Source organism: Microtus oregoni, unplaced genomic scaffold, assembly GCF_018167655.1.
Source record: "Microtus oregoni isolate MIOR12 unplaced genomic scaffold, Mior012 000090F_ref0000504, whole genome shotgun sequence".
Classification (NCBI taxonomy): domain Eukaryota; kingdom Metazoa; phylum Chordata; class Mammalia; order Rodentia; family Cricetidae; genus Microtus; species Microtus oregoni.
Genome location: NW_024544599.1, coordinates 390,790 through 411,676, shown reverse-complemented (window position 1 = coordinate 411,676; position 20,887 = coordinate 390,790). Strand labels below are relative to the sequence as shown.

Below are 20,887 nucleotides of genomic sequence, written 5' to 3'. Positions count from 1 at the left end.
AAAAGTCTTTACTGAACTAAAGGCAACAATTTCTATTTTTAAAAAAAACAAACAATTCTCTGTGTGTGTCTCTTTCTGTCTCTCTGTCTCTGTCTCTCTCTCCGTGTGTGTGTGTGTGTGTGTGTGTGTGTGTGTGTGTGTAATCAATTTCTCCAATTTTGAGTAAAATTATCTTTATTTGTGTGTGGCTTTCCCAATTACAGGCATGATGGGAAAACCTGGTTGTCAATTAGACATTGCATGCTTTTCCAAAAGAGCATATTTCCACAGTTAATTCTTCAGACGCTGTGGCCCTGATTATAGACCTAAAATGGAAAAAAAAAAAGGGTATCCAAAGCAAGAGTGCATAACAATTGAAGGAGTGAGAGAAGTGTAGGTTTGGTTCTAATGAACTTTATTTTACACAAGAATTAAAACATAGTTATTTAGAACTCTTTTATGGATCTATATTCTCAGAATAATAGGAGATCTATGAGATATTTGAGAAGCATTTAGTGGGGCTGGAGAATTGCCTCAGGAGATAAGAGCACTTGTTGTTTTTGCAGAAGACCTGGGTTAGGTTTCCAGCTGCCACATGGTTGCTCACAACCATCTGTAACTCCAGTCTCAGGGTATTCAGTGACATTGTCTGATCTCCACAGGCAACAGGCATGGAAATGGTATGCATATATACATGCAGGCAAAATGCCTATACACATAAGGTAAATTTTAAAAATCTTACAAAATAAAGTCACTCAATAAAACTTGTTGAGGGCTGGAGTGTAGCTCAATTGGTATGTTAAATGGAGTTGGAAGTTAGAGAAAATGATAAAGGAAGAAATAATTAACAAGAAAAGGTCATAGGAAATACTGCTACTACTGGAGAAGTTTCCTACAATACAGTAATGCTTATGTAAAAAGAACTTAAATGTAGTTACCATTTTCGAGGGGCGCATAACCATTAATGGCTGCCATAGACTAACAAATAGTAAGTCAAATGTCAGGAATAGTTCACCTCTATTGAGGCTGTTGGTCAGGGAGGTCACACAGACATCCCCCCAATATTACAGGCTACTTTACAATGTTCTTAGTTACCTTCCATAATTTAACATGAGACAATATTGCAGAAGACATCATATGCTTGAGTTATAGAACATGAATAAACCAAGCTATGTTGACCTGGAAATTTAAACTCTACTAACCAGTTTTCATTATACTAGAAATTGCTATATATGCTATTGGAGAGAAAAGCGGTTATTAATCTTATCCAGCTGTGAACCATATCAGCTACAATAACAATCTGCTTAACAAGATGTGCTCACTGATGCAATAATAGTACAAATGTTATGGGAGTGGCCATACTCTTCCTGATTGAATTTATGACGTGCTCCACAAAATGTCATCTATGCCTAGCTTTGTAAAGAGATAGCTCCTGTGATAGGTAGTTCATGGTTACTAGGGGAAAACCTACTACTATTACTTTTAAACCAATTCCTATTAACTTTTTGTTAAACATGCAGATTATTGCATCTCAAATTATCTGTCTTTTTTTGCAATAGACAGCAATAATCAGAGACCCACAACTTAAAAAGATACAGAGAATAAGCAATTGCAAAGTATCTCACACATACACACACAACCACTAAATGTGACGGCTATGCTGTTCTCTGATCATTGTGGAAGAAGGGATGGAAAGACTATAAGAGTGGGAGGCAGTAGAGGATGACAAGGACATGGTGTTTCTCAGACACGAAGCGCTAATGTATATATGGACTCAGAGCTGTTGTGGTATTATACCCAAGATCTATGGAAGCTCAGCAAGACAAAATGCCAGCATGGATAGGGAAAGAGGGCATGAAATCCCACTTCCCTAGCTGAAGAGCTGTCGTAAATTGATATCTCCCAAGAAAGGGAGTGTTATTTTTCTTTAAGGTATAGTCGCTAAGAGGTCTAACACACTTCAGTGGATGGTCACACACTTGTATTGGCAGCCCTAATAGGCCTCATTGATTTTTGCAAAATTAAAAAAAGGAATAACAATCTTGGGGTCAGATAGGAAAAGAGCATTGTTTTGCTTATTACTATAGTCCCAGAGCCTAGATTTTGTATAAACGCATAATTTCTATAAATGAAAATTAACATAATGAATATGAAATGGATATAAAAATTTACCTGGTGAGGCCTACTGCCCTCAAAATTAACGAAGCATTTCATTTGCTGAAAAATTATTTCACCAGACAAAAACATATGAGCAAAACAAGCATTTATGAGACAATCAATTTTTACCAATCCTTTCTTATTATAAAATACATTCATCAAGTATGCCTCAAGACAAAAGGTAACTGACAATTTACAGAATATAGACAGCCCTTCGTATTTGACCCTTGTCTTTTGCCAGCATCACTTTTGCTGGAAGGATGTTTTCCAATTCTGACTGTGCAAAAACTTCTCACCTGATGGCAGACAGCCAAACGTTTTCTTTCCCTTCATGGCCACAAACAGATGGCTCATGGCTGAGTAGCTAATGAATCCCAATTTACATGTGCGAGAAGTCCAACCACAACGTGTTCATTTGTGCTTATAAGCCGTCCACTAGTGCCAACAAGAGCTATTTAATCAAAACTTTTGAGTGATTGAGTATTCATATGCTACTTCATTATTTTTTCTAAGTTGCACGTGTTGGTTTGAACTCTTTTATATATTAGCCATGGTTTCCCATAAGAAAAACAAATGAATTTTATATTTGTGTATAAAGACATATGTTCACGTATACAAAAGGTGAAAGAGGAAGATAGTAACGGAGAGAGAGAATGGAAGAAAGAGGGAGGAGAGTGGGATGGAGAGAGAAACAGAAAAGGAGAAGGAAATGGAGAAGGAGGAAAAGAAAAAAGATCGACTGATTGACTGACTGACTTACTGACTGACTGACTGACTGACTGACTGACTGACTGACTGCTAAAATACCATAGTAGTCTTGCCAGTACAAATTCTGAGCTGGGAAGCCAGCAGGCTATGCAATCAAGGAATGTTTGCAACATAAAAAGGCATCCTTTATGAGGCAAAGATGTGCCCATGTTGCAGCTGAAGTCGACAGCAGCCTACCAGGGACCCCTACTGCTTAAGACTGTTGGAGTTTGTTCTTTCCAAGACTCAAGGAGATTGAGTGACTCTCACCAGCATGGCAAAAGATGAATTCCTTCAGAAAAGCTCAATATTTAAGTGTAAATTGCGTTCATAAGCACATTCACTGAAACATCCAAAATAAGGCTCAGCCTTTTTTGGGCTCCAGGTCACAGAAAAAGCAGCACATGGAATGAGCCATGCTTTGGTTTGCCTGTTTTTCTTTTTTAATGTTTGTTTCTCCTTCCTTGGTTCCAGTATTCTAAGATCTTGAAATCATTGCCGATACCATAGAACTCCTTTAATTTAAAAATAATTGTAATAATGTGGAAAGTCCCAATCTCATTTACATCTTCCTCTCTGACTGTATTTTCTGATCTACTCTACCGCAATGAAGATAAGCTAGCTACCTCTCATTGATTGATTTAATATGTTGACAGATTCTGTAAATAGGAACTCACATCAAAGCTATCAGTCTAAATTGTTTGTATACGAAAGGCGATATTTCTCACATGAACAAATGAGAAAACTGAAAATCCCTCCAAGGAAGCTCATTACAAATGAAGACCTAATTGGCTTATCGGAATAAACAAAGCTCACAGTTGCGAAACAAGCTTATTAGCAAAGTGGTGACTATTTTAAGCCTTACAAGGGTTGTTAGTTATTTTCAGTAATAACTACTTTTTAATTGTATTTTTAAACTTCAAATATATATAGTGTATTTATATCATATTTATGTCAGCTCTTCCTCTGCTTCCTCAAGCACCACCTGCTAGGGGGAAGACTGGAGGGGAGGCTAGGGGAAGCAGCAGGAGGGGTGGGAGGGAAAACTGTGGTTGTAATGTAAAATAACAAAACAAAAAGAAAAAGGAGGGGAAAAAAGAAAAGAAAAAGCCACGAATGGAGCTGACCACTCAGCTGGTTACCTTGTGTGCAGTAAGCAAAACTCCTCCATTTTTTTCTGTTTCATTTTCTGCCTCCAGGTTCCTCTCTTGAGTTCCTGCCTTAATGCCCTTCAATGATAGAGTGTAAGAGAAAATTAACCCATTCTTCCTAAAGTCGTCATGGATCACAGCAATAGACTGCAAACGAGGGCGGTGCTTCATATGAAAAAATATTTAAACCTTTAGTTTCAAGATTTTGTTTCTTGAATACATGAGAAAAATAGTTTATGCCCTCCCTACCCCTGTGTGTGTGTGTGTGTGTGTGTGTGTGTGTAGTAATGATGATTAATTTTCTTCATGCATCTTTGCATAGCAGTCAACTCTATTCAAAATTATAAAATCCCTTTTATGAAGACTTTGCTAACATCACTTCTTGCCACTTTCCCTAGGAATGCCCTAGTGGTGTTGTTAATGAAGAAACCTTCAAGGAGATTTACTCGCAGTTCTTTCCACAGGGAGGTAAGTACTAATGCGGACTTGTTAACATCTTCGCAGCTAGAGTTATGCATGCAATCTTGAATTTGGTTTAATCTTTCATAGTGTGACTCTACATTTTTAATCTTCATGTAAAAGAATTAATGCACAGCATAGAAGATCATAGAATTTTAAGTGTATTATTAAAATACGCTGCATTCAAATCACTGAATCTCTAGAAGACTTTTTTTCAATTTAATCAGAGTTACCCTCTGTGCCCAGCACGTTGATTCTCCCATACACATTGCTTTCTGACCTTTATAAGGAGTCCTCAAGATGGCTTTAGGCTCTACCAAGCGCATTGTGGTTCTTATTTGATTTTTCTCAGCTCTCAAAATTAGGGCAAATGCAATTACCTTCAATTTACAGATGTGAAATCTGGGGCTTAGCGAAGTTAAATGATTCCATTAGGGTCACACATCAACTCAGTGGCAGATCTGGGTTATAACCTAAATTTTTTGTGTGTGTAGCTCTAGCTAGTGTACTTTCTGTTATCTCCTTTTCTTTCCAATAACTTCTTACGGTAACCTTCCACCTGAGAAAATTAATAAAAATTTAGTTATGATTTTAGTTGTAATAAAGCTCGGCATAGGATAACGGTGCTGCCCGCTTGCTAGAGATGAGTGGAGACAAGCATATGCTACCGTGTCTTCTCTAACTTGTCATTGAGACCGGTGTAATGGCCAGCTACATGTGAGGAGAAACCAGAGCAAAAAGATGTGGCCAATCTTCAAATATAGGATCCTATAGTCTCTTTAGCAAGAGGACAATATAAAGCAAAGTCAGCATGAAGTATGGCTTGTAAGATGTGAAGTTAAAAATAGTACTATATTTACCAGCTACAGCCATAATTAGATGTTCTGCTGAATCATGAGCAATTAAAAAGTGTCTAATATATGCCTAGCTCCTAGGAATGTCTTATCCTTCACCACTCAGCCCCCTACCCTGTGATTTTTTTTCCTCTTAATATGGAAATTAATTTGCAGGGAATAAATTCACTTCTGGAGTCACCCGTGGCCTCCTCGTCCTCTCAGGAGTTTTCCTGTTCAGGATGATGTCTTTCAGCTTTAGAGGGCAGCAGAGATCCCTGAGTCTAGGTAACAGGGTGTAAACAAAGAGACAGCATACAACCAAATCTGACAATTTGTGGGAAACTGAAAGGATTTTAACAATTGACTGTGATATATGGCAGGAAAAAAAAAAGAAAGAGAAAGCATTGGTGATACTATCCAGAGGTCTGTCATGATTATCAGGAAATTTGTTACAAGAAAACTTGTCAACTTGGGACAAATTACATTTAAGTAGCCTGTGAGCATTTAGTATCAAGAAATAAGGAAAAATATGAAGATCAAAGTCAGAGAAAAACGACGGAGATGTGAAGGTTATTGGGAACAAAGTAGTGAGTTAACCCATGTTGATATTACTTGGAACAGTGTGTTCATACAAAGTGGAAAGCCTCATGAGTCAAGCAAGGGGGTGTGGGAGGAAATAGTCATGAAGGACACAGGATGGACATAGAATAAGTATAAGGAAAATTAACAATTCAGAAGGTAAGAAAATGGAGACATAAAAGTCAGTATCTTCCAAGAAGGTAAGGATCTGAATACATCCTCAGGACACAGCAGCATGAAGAAGGATATGGAGTCATGGTTGAGTTTGATCTGAGCAACTTTTATAAAGGGAATCAGGCATAGACAGTACCCCAACTGCAGAGGCTAAGGGGGTAAATGGGAAATATGCAGACTATGGCAACCAGCAAGGAAAGTACTTGCGTACAACTAGTCAGAGAGTGGTAAGAGATATTGAGAAAGCAGGCAAATATGGAGGATGAACTTGTTTTGTTTTTTTTTAACATAACAGAGACCGAAACCTTACATACAGAAAAAGTATCATGCAAAGAGAGAACTTCAGTAGCTTAATACAAAGGGCTTATAACACGTAGCATTCCATTCTACAGGAAATAGTGATAGAATAGATCCTAGTAGGGACATAAATTAGAGTCTAGGAAAATTTCACAGGACTGAGCATTTTAGCTCTGAAATTTGTTCAACACAGGAGGCATCTACTGCCTCTTCCTGTGCTTGTGGCTTCAGTAGACTTTGCCATTTACCAGTCTGTAACCTTTCTAAGGCACTTATCACATAACCAAGCAAAACACAACAAGAGCATCTGCCAGAGGAAGTCAACAGTCTCTGAGCTGGCCCCGCTGGCTGGGCTGCTTCTTCCCCTGACCATGGTCAATTTTCAAAATAAGTCAGTAACCCTGTTAAAATAGAGGCCCCCTCATGCCACAGTTCTGAAAGCTTCTGCAATACAAATGATGTATCGCAGCATGCATTATTGTTGCAGCCTCTGATGATCCTGCTCTCCTTCCTCTCCTCCCTCCTTTTTCTATTCCCTCCCTCTCTCTATCTTCCTCCCCTCCCTGCTCTCTCCCTTCCCTCCCTCTCTCTATCTAATCCTTCCACAATCTCTATGACTCATTCTGTTTTAGCCATGCAACTTCCTTGATAGACAATCAAAACAGCAGACACTGTGACTTCTGGGATCTTGATCACACTAGTCCCTGTCCCCAGGAATCATTTTACTACAGTCACATCTCTACTTCTCACCATGTTTTGCTTTCTTTATTGAATAAAATTATTTTTCACACAATACATTCTGATCATGCTTTTATCCCCACAACTCCTCCCAGATCCTCTCCACCTCCCCAACCACCTGATTGTACACACTTCTTTCTCTGTGTCCTGAGAAAACAAACAATCGAGCAAGCAAGCAAACATGAAAACATTTTCTGACCATTTCACCTTAAAAATGTAACTCTGAACCTTCCCCATGGCTCTCCTCTGACTTCCATTACTTTCCATTATGACAGACCCTCAAATAATTAACATTTTTCTTCCTTATTACTGTTGGCTGTCTTTCACACCATGAGGAAGTCAACTCCAAAGGAAGAGAAAAGGTTTTGTTAGTCACTTTATTCACTGTGTTCACAGACCACTGAACAATGAATAATAGCACTTGAGACATGCTTACTGCATAAAAGTAATGTGTGAATGAATGAAGGGTTTAGGAAATAATGGGATGAAGATCATGCTAGTCATGAGATTGTAAGAGAAGAACCAATTCTACCACTTTGAGCTAAATTTGAACCAAGCTTTAATTAAATATTAAATACTGACCAGGTAGATCAACTCTGGCTAAGTCCACTCTCTGGAATTCCCAGATGAGTAGCCCTGAAACATATATTCTAGGACTTTTTAACAGACAAACCCATGTGGACACGATTGTTTCCCATCTGGCTTAGCTGTTGTTTTCCAAGAATGACAACTCATAGCATCTCAAGATATTACCTGGGCCCTGAGCAAGACAGGCTTACAGGTTAGCATTTGGGTCTTATACCCCTTCCCCCCCCCCTGCCCACCTTGATTTGTATCCTGGATCAAATTCTTGATTCTGTGATGAGTACTTGTTTATATTTGGATCTAACAACCATCAACTCAATGGAACCCAGATGGGAATTATCATCTAGTTGAGGCATCAACGATATAAGACCAACAATAATTAGCAGAAGAAGGGCCAAAGGCCCTGGATGGTTAACATCACAGTTACTAATAGAAGGAGCCTGGAAATGGGCACCAGCCATTTATTTTTTATCTCAGTTTCCCTTTTGGCAATATTTCTTTGAGTCCAACCAGATTATAATCATGAATGGCTTGTATATAAATAACAATTTTCCTTAAAGCCATATAATACCTCTTTGTTCCACATAAAGCTGGCCAAGTGTCCTACCACATTGCAGAACTATTTCAGTTAATAAATCTACTTATAGTTAAACCTGAGCCCACTTTTCTGGTATGCCAATTGGCATCATAGGTAGCCACTTTGTCTCCTATGGTAGGAAATTTTTTTTTTGACTTAGCATTTCAGCCTGTTTGGGGGAAGCAAGAGATGATATACTCTCTTCTGTAAATACTTGCAGCTGAAACTAGGGAATCCCTGTCAGAGACCAGGAAGGCTGAAAGACTAGCCAGAGGCTGGGCAATGGGGCATTCATTAGAAGCATCTGGTTAGCTACCCAGATGAAAAGACAGGGAGCAGTCACATCAGCTAAACTGGTTTACATCAGCTTTCAGCAAGTCCAGCGCTCAGCAGTTTGCAGTCCACAAATGATCGCTGGGTGGTGTCAGCCACGTGGAAATATATTTCGACAAATATAGGCCAGGGACAGGAGTTAAAATTTAAGAACTTAAAGGGAAACCTTACATTTACAACTTTAAACCCTACAGTCCTAGGAATTGGGGAAAGGGAAGAGTCTCAAGACGAGGGGAAGGATCCCATTCTCCGGAGAAGACAGGGGCAGAAACATAGGCTATACTCATCTAGCGTGCACTTGGTCTGTGAGTTGTGAATCCAAGTCTTACTACCTCTTTGTCTCCTGAAGCTTACTGAAATCCACATTATAAAAAGCAAAAGCATCTTTTCTTCTCTCTAGAAAGTCAAATATATAGACTGGACAGAGATTTTAGCCCAATTAAAAGCACCTTTAAGTTTATACTTGGAAGATAACCAAAGTAAATTTAAAATCTTGAGCTTGTGACCAAATAGTAAGTAGTCAGTGCTCCATCCACTTATCAGAACTCCATTGATGAATGTTAAATTTCTAAACCTTTGAGGGGCGGGGAGGAAGGGGAGCAGAGAAAAATGTAGAACCCAATAAAAAAAAATTCTAAATCTTTGAAATCTCAGTGTAACAATAACATAGAAATCTAAAATATCCCCAACTATTTATATACCTTTATCATTTTTATAACTTTACAACTTGTATTTATATATCTTAAATCATTTTCTGAGATCTTCAGAACTTACTTAAGCTTTTACATCCTTAGACTTTTATATATCTTAGAACAGAGTTAAGACTATATAGTAAACACTAAAAACTGAGTAAAACTGACCCAATGCCTTGTCTGCTGCCAAGAACCAATTTAAGCTGTTAACAAGCAAGACACCGGAGAGTTAATTGTCCCACTTTACTGAGGTTTTGGGAGTCACTGCTAGGATCTGGAATCTGTCTATTATAGTAAATTTAAACATTTTAAATGCCATATTGAACAGATCTCTGATAAGTTTGAGGACAAGTACCTATTAAGTATATCTGAGCAAACAACCCTGGTTTGTTTGTTTTAGTTACTTGCTTTTGATTATACCTTGGAAACATATACAGAAGACTAAATAAAGCTGTTTTTTCATAATTAAGTACATAAATACTTTGCATGACAATAAGCACAGTTTTTAAAGCTTAATTGTCTTTAACAGTTTAATAAAAATTAACTTTTTAATTGAAGCTTTATTATTCTCAAAAGAAGACTTTTTACCTCATAAACACAGTTCGCAAAGAGACCAGAAACTTCATTTTCTTTGTCCTTACATATTATACAATTATAGAATATAACAGTTTTTTTATGTGATTCATTTTACCAAGACAGCTACAGCATAACAATGTTAGCAAAAACAAGGAGGTCAGACATAAATTCTTTTTTTCCCACACCTTTACTCTGAGGTAATGTTTATCTTTGAGGTTGAAGTGTATTTTTTGTTTACAGCAGAAGGATGGGTCCTGTTTTGGTATCTATTCTGTTAGTCTGTGTCTTTTTATAGGTGAATTAAGTCCATTGATATTAACAGATATTAATATCCAATGATTGTTAATTCCTTTTATTTTTCAGTGGTAGTGTTTGTGTGTTTCCTTTTTTGGGGGGTTGGCTGGTGTGAGGTTATCTGTTGACTGTGTTTTAGTTTTCTGGGGTGTAATTAGCTTCCTTGCGTTGAAGTTTTCCTTTTAGTACTTTCTGTAAGGATGAGTCTGTGAATAGGTATTGTTTAAATTTGGTTTTGTCATAGAATATCTTGTTTCCTCCATCAATGGAAATTGAAAGCTTTGCTGGGTATGGTAGTCTGGGTTTCTATCCCTGGTCTCTTAGTGTCTGCAGAACATCTGCCCAGGACCTTCTGGCTTTTATGGTTTCCATTGAGAAGTCAAGTGTAATTCTTGTGTGTTTTACTTTATATCTTACTTGACTGATGTGGAATTCCCCTCTGTATGCTGTAAATACCATTGGTTAATAAAGAAGCTGTTTTGGGCCCATTATAGGGTAGAGCAGAGCTAGGCAAGGGAAATTAAACTGAATGGTGGGAGGAAAAGGCAGTTAATGAGAAGTCATGTAGACCTGCAGGAGATAGATGCCGGAACTTTACGTGGTAAGCCACAGTCTCTTGCTGATACACAGATTAATGGAGAAAGGTTAATTTATGAGTTAGCCTGAAATACACTTAAGCTATTGACCAAACAGTATTGCAAATAATATGGTTTCTGTGACATTATTTTGGGGCTGGGCAGCTGGAAACAAACAAGTGGCCTCATACAATACTTAACCTTTTTCCTTTTCAGCTCTTAATATTCTTTCTTTATTATGTATGTTTTGTGTTTAGTTTATTATAAGGCAAGGGGAATTTTTTTTTGGTCCAATCTATTTGGTGTTCTATAAGATTTTTGTACTGTCATAGGGATATCCTTCTTTAGTTGGGAAAGTTTCTTTTTCTATGATTTTGTTCAATATATTTCCTGTGCCTTTGAGCTATAGTTCTTCTCCTTCTTCTATTCATATTATTCTTAGGTTTGGTCTTTTCATGGAGTTTCAGGTCACCCAGACTCCCAAAATAACCACACAGAAACTGTATTAATTAAATCATTGCTTGGCTAATTACTTAAGCATATTGCTAGCTAGCTCTTACATCTAGAATTAACCCATTTCCATTATTTTATATTTTACCACGAGGCTTGTGGCCTACCTTCAAGGTTTTAGTGTGTCTGTCTCCAGTGATGGCTCCGTGGCTTCTCTCTGACTCTGCCTCCTTTCTCCCAACATTCAGTTTAGTTTTCCATGCCTACCTAAGTTCTGCCCTATCAACAGACCAAGGCAGTTTCTTTATTCACCAATGGTATTCATAACATACAGAGGGGATTCCCACATCACCAGATTTCCTGGATGTTTTGTGTTAAGAATTCGTTGGATTTAATGTTTTCTTTGACTGAGGAATCTATTTCCTCTATAGTATCTTCAACATTTGAGATTTTCTCTTTCCATCCCTTGTATTCTGTTGGTTATACTTGCATCAGTAGTTCCTGTTCATTTACCCAGGTGTTTCATTCCCTGAATTCCCTTGGTTTCTGTTTTCTTTATTGCCTCTATTTCAGTTTTCAAGTCTTGAATTATACCCTTCACCTGTTTGCTTGTTTTTTCTTTGTTTTCTTGAGTTTCTTTAAGAGATTCATTGATTTCTTCCAAATTTTTGTTTGTCTTTTCCTCAATTTCTTTAAGGAAATTTTTCTTCTTTAAGGGTTTCTATCATCCTCGTAAATTTCTATTTAATATTGTCTTCTTCTGCTTCGTCTGGGTTAGGATGGTCAAGTCTTTGGTGTGGGACAATTCTGTATTCTGTTATTTATGTTTTAAATAAATCCTGATTGGTCAGTAGCCAGATAGGAAGTTTAGGAGGGAAAACCAGACAGGAAGTAGAGGTGATAAATAAGAACAGGAGAATTCTGGGAAGGAGGAAGCCTATTTCTCCACAGTCCTGCCCAGGCACTGAAGAAGAAAGATGTGACCTGCCCCACCAAAAAAGGTACCAAGCAATGTGGCTAACATAGATAAGAATAATGGGTTAATATAAGTTATAAGAGTTAATAAGAAGCCTGAGCTAATGGGCCAATCAGTTTATAACTTATGTAGACTTCTCTGTGTGATTTTCTTTGGGGCTTACTGGCTCTGGGAACTGGGCAGGACAGAAACACCAAGAAGCAGGCTCTCATGTTACAAGTCTTCCTGTGGTGTGGCCACTGGGTTAGGTATTATTTTGCTGCTTTTCAGGTTGTTGAATGAATGTTTGCATTGGCACCTACCCATCTCTTCCTCCAGTTGGTGCCAGCAATTTGCCTCTTGGTCAAGTCCTTACAGTGGCTCTCTGTGTCTTAGAGAGCCACTCAATTCTCTCTTGGCCCACTGTCTTGGTCCATTGTGTGTAGTTGAGGTCCTATGTCTGCAGCTGTAGCTCTTGGTCCACTGTGCAGTTGAAGCCTGTAGTTCAGAGGTTACAGGGGTTGGGTGAGTTTTGGGATGGAGTGGGCATGTAGTTTACAGGGTTCAAACAATAGACTGGCATTATATTTTAATCAAAATCATTATACAGTACAGATTAGGTAGCACTCCACATTAAAAATGCAAACTATTCAAAAATATTTCTGTATTAGAGAATATCTACTAAACAGAGAAATCTACATGGCAAGTAATTCTTTTAACAAATCCAAAGGGATTTGAAGCAGAATAATAAATTTATGGCTCTTCAAAATTCTTTGATTATTCATGTTAATTGGATGCATAAATCTAAAGGTACATCATCGAAAAGAATGAGATATTTCCAAGAATGATGACTTGCCATTTAAAAATTAATGTTTTGCATGAAAATTTCATCTCACAGTGATGCCTGGAAAGGAAAAATGTTTTTAGGAAGAACATAATCTCAGATGGCAGGCAGATTCATATCGTGGTTGTCTACATCTCCCACAGAGTTACATTTTATTCAGGTTGATAGTCTGAGAGCAACAAGTTTCTGCCATTATGAAAAATAACAAAGGAGTATCTATAAGTCATCATATCTCACTGTGCCTTGCACAGATATTTTGTCTTTGATACACAAGCCCCTGCCCAATGTGTATTATATCAGCTTTCTGACATTTTCTAAAGCTTAGTGAGAGTTTACTAAACATAGCTTGTTTGGTCATACAAACATAGCTTGATGTCAACACAGCCATATCGGAGAGATCATCTTTCAGGGGGATAAAGCATGTCTAACATACAGCAATAAAATAAGGAGAGGCTTGCTAGTGCTGTTGCCTGTGTGTTCAGGTATTTCTTTATGAGCAGAAGCATTGAGTATGTAATTCTTGTCACATTAACTATTACAACATATTTGGGGAAATGAAGGTTTCTAAACTATTTTTGCTTGTGTTATCAGAACATGGCACATACTTTGACTATGCTAGATCCCCACTTAGCATCTAATTGAAGAGATGAGTAAGTAATCTCAAGTCAGAAGAACATGTCTACAAATATCTACTGTGCGGTCATCATATACAAAGCACTTCAGGCACAGATATGGCTTCTCAGAATGTAAAGATTAAATGATAAAGTATGTACAAATTACTACATAATAAACATATTTCTCATTCCAGACTATTATATACCAATTTTCAGTGCAGGTATTAGGGAGAATGGAGAACTGGTATGTTATTGTTGCTGATATTTTTGAGGGGATAGGATGCTTGAATCCAAGGCCTATCACAGGATAAATACATTTTCTACCACTGAGGACTATTTACACATATACGTCTACCTTATCAGAATGGCAATGTCATGGACTGTGTCTTCAAATACATTAGACTACTTCCACACTTTGTGCTTGAATCCAGAGTTTAGGTGGGAAGAAAGAACCCCAAACTGATTTCACTTCTAAAACGTGGGATATTCTTATGGCTCAAGAGACTTGTTCAAAAAATTAGTTCTAACTTGAGTTCTAACTCAAGCATTAGAAGAACAATGATAACTAATATTCACTGATCTTCTAATAGGTTCCTGTGACTCTTTGTATTATAAAATCTTTGTATATGCCATACCTCATTTAAACTTCATGATGACTCTACAAAGTACATGCTAGTATTGCTGTTATTCAAAGAAGAGGAGAATGAGTCACAGAAACGTTGACTGGCTCAAGACCACAACATTGAGCTTGCCAAACCACTGTGCATGATAAACTTGGGGTAGAAGATTGGTAAACTTCAAGACAGTTGCCAAGGTGTACTGAGAAACAAGAAGTCCTCCAAACTATATCAGTATAAACTGGGAGAGTGCCATTACCACACACAAAAAAAAACTTTGAAATTAATGAGACAACATTTGAGAAGAATAATTATTATATACCTATTATCTTATTTTGTAATTAAAAATCACAAGCATTGTTTGTTAGGAGCCATTATTCATGGTGAGTTTTGCTAGCTAAGGAAAAGATATTTACCTTGATTGTCTAAACAGGGTGACAAGAGACTCACTTAATTAAGCTGATTATAAACCATGCAAAGCTCATTTTTTTCTCCCCTGGAAATAAATTTAACATACTACCTAAAACCCCATAACACCTTGAGGCTGTAAGGAGCTTAAGAAGTATACAAAACTATTATTGAGTACAAAACAACTTTCCAAACCTGAATAGGCTGCCAAGTCTTCATTACTCTATAATAAAATTTCCCAACAGTTGCACTAAGTCAATTTTAACCAAATCCCTGGTCCCACATCCCAATTACCTTTTTCCTACAGCTTATCAATACCACATTGGCATCACTCTAATTATTGCAGTTGTACATACTGTATGAACTCAACTTGGGTGCCTGGTTAACTGACTGAAAATAAAGTTTATGGGACTGAGAAGATGTCTTAGTTAATCTCCCAAGTATGCAGAACTGAGCTTGATTCCCTACACTCACATAAACGCCAGGTGTGGTGAAGTGCATCTGTGACCCTAGTGCTGCCAGGGTATAGACAGATGCTTCCCAAAGGCTCATGGCCGACTAGCCTGCCTGAATTGGTGAGTTCCAAGGTCAGTGAGAAATATGAGAGACTTTGTGTCCATTTATGCGTGCATGTTCAAATGCACCTAAACATCCGGGCATTAAACACACACACACACACACACACACACACACACGGGTGGGGGGATGAGAGGAGAGGAGAGGAGAGGGGAGGGGAGGGGAGGGGAGGGGAGGGGAGGGGAGGGGGGAGAGGGGAGGGGAGGGGAGGGGAGGGGAGAGAAAGAGAGATCGAACCACTTACATGGTTTAAATCAATGATGCATTATATTGTATTTAGATTATATTTAGCAATGAGAGATGAGTGGAGCTGTTACTATCATTTCTGGGAAACCAAATGTGCAGTCAGCTTTGACATGCATAGCTTCATGCTAATGACCAATGACTTTGATGAAATATTGAGAAAAAATATTGGTTATGTATTTCACAATCTGTAAAGTGTAGAGACAAATTTGGATTTCCTCTCACAGAACATAGAAACTTTGAAAGAAGATGAGCAGTTTTGCTTGTTCTAATTTGGAAAAGTAATTCCCCATCCCTGCTACTCTGATTTAGAGCCTTGGCAGCCTTTTAAAATGAATTCATAATGTCAGAAAGGAAAAGAAGTTATAGTAAATCCCAGTAAATATAAAAAGCAAAAGTCACAAAATAGAAATTAATGAACTTTTAAGCAGAAGATAAAGGGCTAGAAGCAAAAGGCTGAAAGGTTACATTTTTGTGGGGTAAAGTCTAAAGGCTAAAACCCATGAGATGAAGCATTTAACACACTCATGTAAATTTTATCAAGAATTGAGCACAAAAGCATGTAAAGACTAAAGCTGGGCATTAAGAAAAGAAAACAAAGACAAATACTTTTTAAATGAAAACTGAAGAAAGTTCAGAGATTATTGAAACAAAAGAAAAGCAAAAGAGAGGGAAGGAGGATACGTGAGAAAGGAACACAGGGGAAGAGTTAGATTTTAGAGACCTTCAGTGACTTTAGAAAGGATCCAGATAAATGGGCTTTCTGAGTCATCCATGTTTGTCCTTATTACTTAGTGCATGAATTCTACCCAGCACACAAACAGAAAAGGGGAACCCTATTGCATGCAATGGCATCTAAATAGGAATCTCAGGCTCCACAAATTCTCTAAATATTATCCACCAGAGGTTTCTTAAGTCACCACTGTCCCACAAGGAAAATTATGGTATCACCTCAAAAACTTTATGTCTTTGGATAGAGGGGGGAGGACCTTGGACTTTCCACAGGGCAGGGAACCCTGACTGCTCTTTGGACTGGAGAGGGAGGGGGAGAGGAGTGGGGGGAGGGGAAGAAGGGTGGGAGGAGGGGGAGGGGAGTGGGAGAAGGGGGAAACTTTTTTTTTCCTTTTCTCAATAAAAAAAACCAACTTTATGTCTTATATCTATCTCTTAGTAACTATGTGACATTGGGGGTAGTTTCTCAACCTCTTTAAGTCTAAAAATACTTATTTGAGCTATAAAAACAATGGCAATACTAATTATGACAGAGGTATTAAAGATATCACTTCATCTGTGTCTTATATTTGGCTTCTTACTTCTTTATTAATGGAGATAAAATGTTGCCAAGCAGCAAACAATGTCCATAATTTTGGCATCTACCTATGGAACCAGTACTCATCTCAGGGTTGGGATCAACACACATTATCTCATTTTGAGATTAATCCTACCCAGAAAATATTTGTCACCAATGGTCTCAGAATATAGCTCATTCCTATGAATCTCAAGTTGCAATTCACTAAAGAAAGAGGATGGGCAGCAGAGATCAAATAAACAAGTTAAAGAAAAGAGCTATCGAAACAATAATTTAATGATGTCTCTTTTTCAATGTTTTAGACTCCACAACATATGCACATTTTCTGTTCAATGCATTCGATACGGACCACAATGGCGCTGTGAGTTTTGAGGTAAGCTTTAGGCTCCTGTTCTACTATTTGATGTAAGACATTCTGAAAGGAATTTTGTTCTTTGTAGTTGAAAAGTTAGGGGTTCGATATTTGCTAATTTTTGAAATGTCCAAGAACACCTCCTTCCTCTTTAATATGTTGTAATGCAATTGTTTTTATCTTTCCAAAGTTGAACAAATTACAACCTACATTTAGTCTACTTTCAAAGATGTGCTATCTGTTCATGCATGGCTTTCCTCAACAGCATCATGACGACAATCCCAGAAGGCTAATGATTGATTTGGCATTTACTGGTACTTACTATGGGCCAGTACTTGGAAATATAGAAGTAATATACTTAATTTTTGCTGCAGGAGCCTAGTAAATATAGAGTAATGCAAGATACGTAATGCAAAAATAATTCTGCCTTCACCAGTCCTAGAAGCTTGCAATAAAAACAAAAATTTCAAGTGACCTACAGCAAAAGCATATAGTGTTCTTCATGAAATTTGGGATATAATAACCTTAATAAAATTGTGTTCTCTCTCATACAGAGAGGGGGGAGGGAGAGAAAGAGGAAATATGATAGATGTACATAGATTCATAGACATAGAGACAGACATTAACTATGATTAGAGAAACTGTCTTTTATGGGATTCATCTGAGACTGAGCAGGTCACAGGTAAGAATACATTTAAATGTGGATGCTATAAATGGAATATGCACTCGGGATAGCTATCTGTGACTTTTACATTTGGTAAGAAACTTGGGAGAAAAATATTTTGTTCACAGGCTTGCTTAAATTCTGAATGATTGTATTTTGTCTCTGGGAAGATGAAGTATCTTTTTTTTTTGAATAAGCAAGCTAGGATTTTATTGTTTTACCTAAAATGCTTTATCTCTTCCATTTTCTTCACTATAATGAAATTACTCCTAGTTATGAACCAACCTTTTTTCAGTTATTATTGAAGTAATAGAAAAGAGACATTTTTGAAAAAAATTGTCATTCAACACGAATCATCTTAGGAAAGATTATAAAATGCACATTTAAATACATAACTAAGATAGAACCCAACTTTACAACATAATTGTTACTTGATATATATTTTTGTATAAAAATTTTCAATAAGAAAATTCAAAGAGGGACATAGCATAATTATTTTAAAGAATTAACTTATAATTGTTGAGAAGAATTGATTGCTAGTAAGGGAATTTCTATTTCCCAATATTTACATATAACTGATATTTAGTATTTGTGCAGTACAGGATTTCACCAACATGTACAAACTCCCCCAACAATGAGAACAACTTCCTTAGTCACATCACAAATTTTAAATAATCAGTTACGATCAGTGTTAATGATCCCTGTAGGTATTTATAAACTAACCTAGTGACTGAGCAGGTTCCTGCCTTAGATGTGTTACCCAGCATTGCCTTCTCAGAAAAAAAGAAAAACAATTCAAAATTCTTAGTAAAGATTCTGCTGAACATGCTTTCTTTTTACACCACCATAAACTCAAAATTTAATATAGTCCCAAATTCATAAGTCCATGTAGGATGTAATAAAATGCTCTTGCCCTGCTTTGCTCTTCTCTCTGTGTTTTCCAAACTTTGGGGTTTCTTTATTAGTTTATTCAATGGTTAAGGATAATTAGAAGTCTTCTTTTTCCCTGTATCTTAATACTGGATTAAGTTATTTTCAGATTTATTTTAAGTGCCAATAATGCAAATATATGAGGGAATAAATCATCCAATAATGTTGTTCATTTCTGATACTAAATGAAGTTTAGCTAGCGGTATTGTAGAAAATTAAATTGAATTCTAGTTCCTTTTCAGTATGATGTACCAAATAGTCTGTAAGTTACTCAAGATTTTAGAGACGCATGTTAAAAATCAATGGAAGGATATAATAATTTTTTTTTCATGTAACACATGATTATAAATAAGCCTCTTTCTCAAAAAGTCTCTATATATTCATTTTTCCTTTTATTTTGTGGTGTATGTATGTGTGTGTGTCCATGTGTGTTGCCATGAAACATACAATTCAATCAGAAACCCACTGGAAGTCATCAGTTTTCTGCCCCCAGCATGAGGATTAGAAGGCAAGAGAAATCAGAGCAAGTGTGTGTGCCATATCCTTCTCCAGCTTTAAACAGGAATGAAAAAATGAAGATTGGAAATGACCAGAGAGGAATCAGGGTTCTGGACCAAAGTATAATGGTTAAGAGTGACTGTACCAGCCTGAGCTCAGTCACTATATGGGACATATATGTCACTATATGGGACATATTGTCTAGAAAAGAGGCAAAAGAACATATTCTGACACAGAAATACCTTTGGGTATATCTTCAAAAATATATTTTAAAATAATACAATTTTCACTGTATCTTGTCTAAAAATACTGTGTTGGCAACATAAATTAATAATACAGATACATCTATTTACAATTTTAAAAGACAAGTGTGTCACTATGTCCTGACACTGTTATAAAGCATGAAAAATAATCTCTACCATTTGGGAAGATTTTGCCTTCTAAGAGACCTCTATGGTTCTTTAATGTTGAATTTCGGTGATTGTTTTATTGTAGGAAACAATTGCTCTCCCAAGGGAAATTTTAAATGTAATGGAACAAGTATTTAGCAATATCATCTGCTGTCATCATGTACAGATATTTAAGGGATGTTATGAAGGGCATTAGAAATGCTTCTTAGTTCTGAATATTCTCACTGTCTAAATAATTCATTGTACCTAAAATGCCTTTATATTCGAGGAATGCATGATACCTAGTGAACCGTCTATGCATCCATCTAGTGTAGTTACACTCGCCCTGCAGCGCTTTAGCAGTGACAAACCTGGGCCATTGGTGTCAGTGGTGGGGTTTATGAGAGGCTGTTCTTATAATCTTGTATTCTGAATAGCTACTATCTAAAATTGGATTTTTAATATCAAAATAGAATATTCATTAAAACAGTATTTCAATCTGATTAACAGAATTCATCATTATTTGACCTATACACTTTTCTCTGCCCTTCCTCTCACCTCTCCTTCAACCCTCTCCCATGATCCCCATGCTCCCAATTTACTCAGATCTTGTCTTTTTATACTTCCCATGTAGTTTAGATCCATGTATGTATCTCATAGGGTCCTCATTGTGGTCTAGGTTCTCTGGAATTGTGAGTTGTAGGCTAATTTTCTTTGCTTTATGTTTAAAAACAACCTATGAGTGGATGCGCAATTGTACCCACAAGAATATATGCTCAACTATGTTCATATCAGCATTGTTTGTCATAGCTAGAATCTGGAAACAACCTAAATGTCCCTTAACCAAAGAATGGACAAGGAAAATGTGGTACATTTACACAATGGAGTACTACACAGCAGAAAAAAAAACAATGACATCTTGAAATTTACAGGCAAATGGATGGAGCTAGAAAATATCATATTGAGTGAGGTAACCCAGACCCACAAGATGAAGTATCTATTATTTTACTTTGTAATTTCAGTGTCCGGGAGATGATAGATAGATAGACAGACGAACAAACAGACGGACAAACAGATACTAAAGAATTGCATTAAAGCATTTAGGAGATATATTATTTAGGGGGTATATTTTCTATTTTGAAAGGGTGGCAGAGGATGAAGCTGACACACATGAAAAAAATTTCTAATTAGGATCCTGACAAAGTAAATGAGATGGTCAAATGAGACTAGCTAAAAAACAAAACAAAACAAAAATGAACCTATGACAGAACTGACTGCAAGAGCAAAGA

At 37.0% G+C, this 20,887-nt stretch overlaps 1 protein-coding gene across 5 annotated transcripts in view; it reads left to right on the top strand.

Annotated features, from left to right (window-relative positions):
- The window catches only part of Kcnip4 (potassium voltage-gated channel interacting protein 4), a 1,070,438-nt gene that overhangs the window by 1,032,458 nt on the left and 17,093 nt on the right, over positions 1-20,887 (top strand). For all 5 annotated transcript variants that reach the window (XM_041643760.1, XM_041643756.1, XM_041643759.1 and 2 more), the window contains 2 exons: positions 4,433-4,502; positions 17,068-17,138. In XM_041643760.1, coding sequence (XP_041499694.1) covers positions 4,433-4,502; positions 17,068-17,138 — 141 coding nt within the window. The remainder of the gene's footprint in view (positions 1-4,432; positions 4,503-17,067; positions 17,139-20,887) is intronic.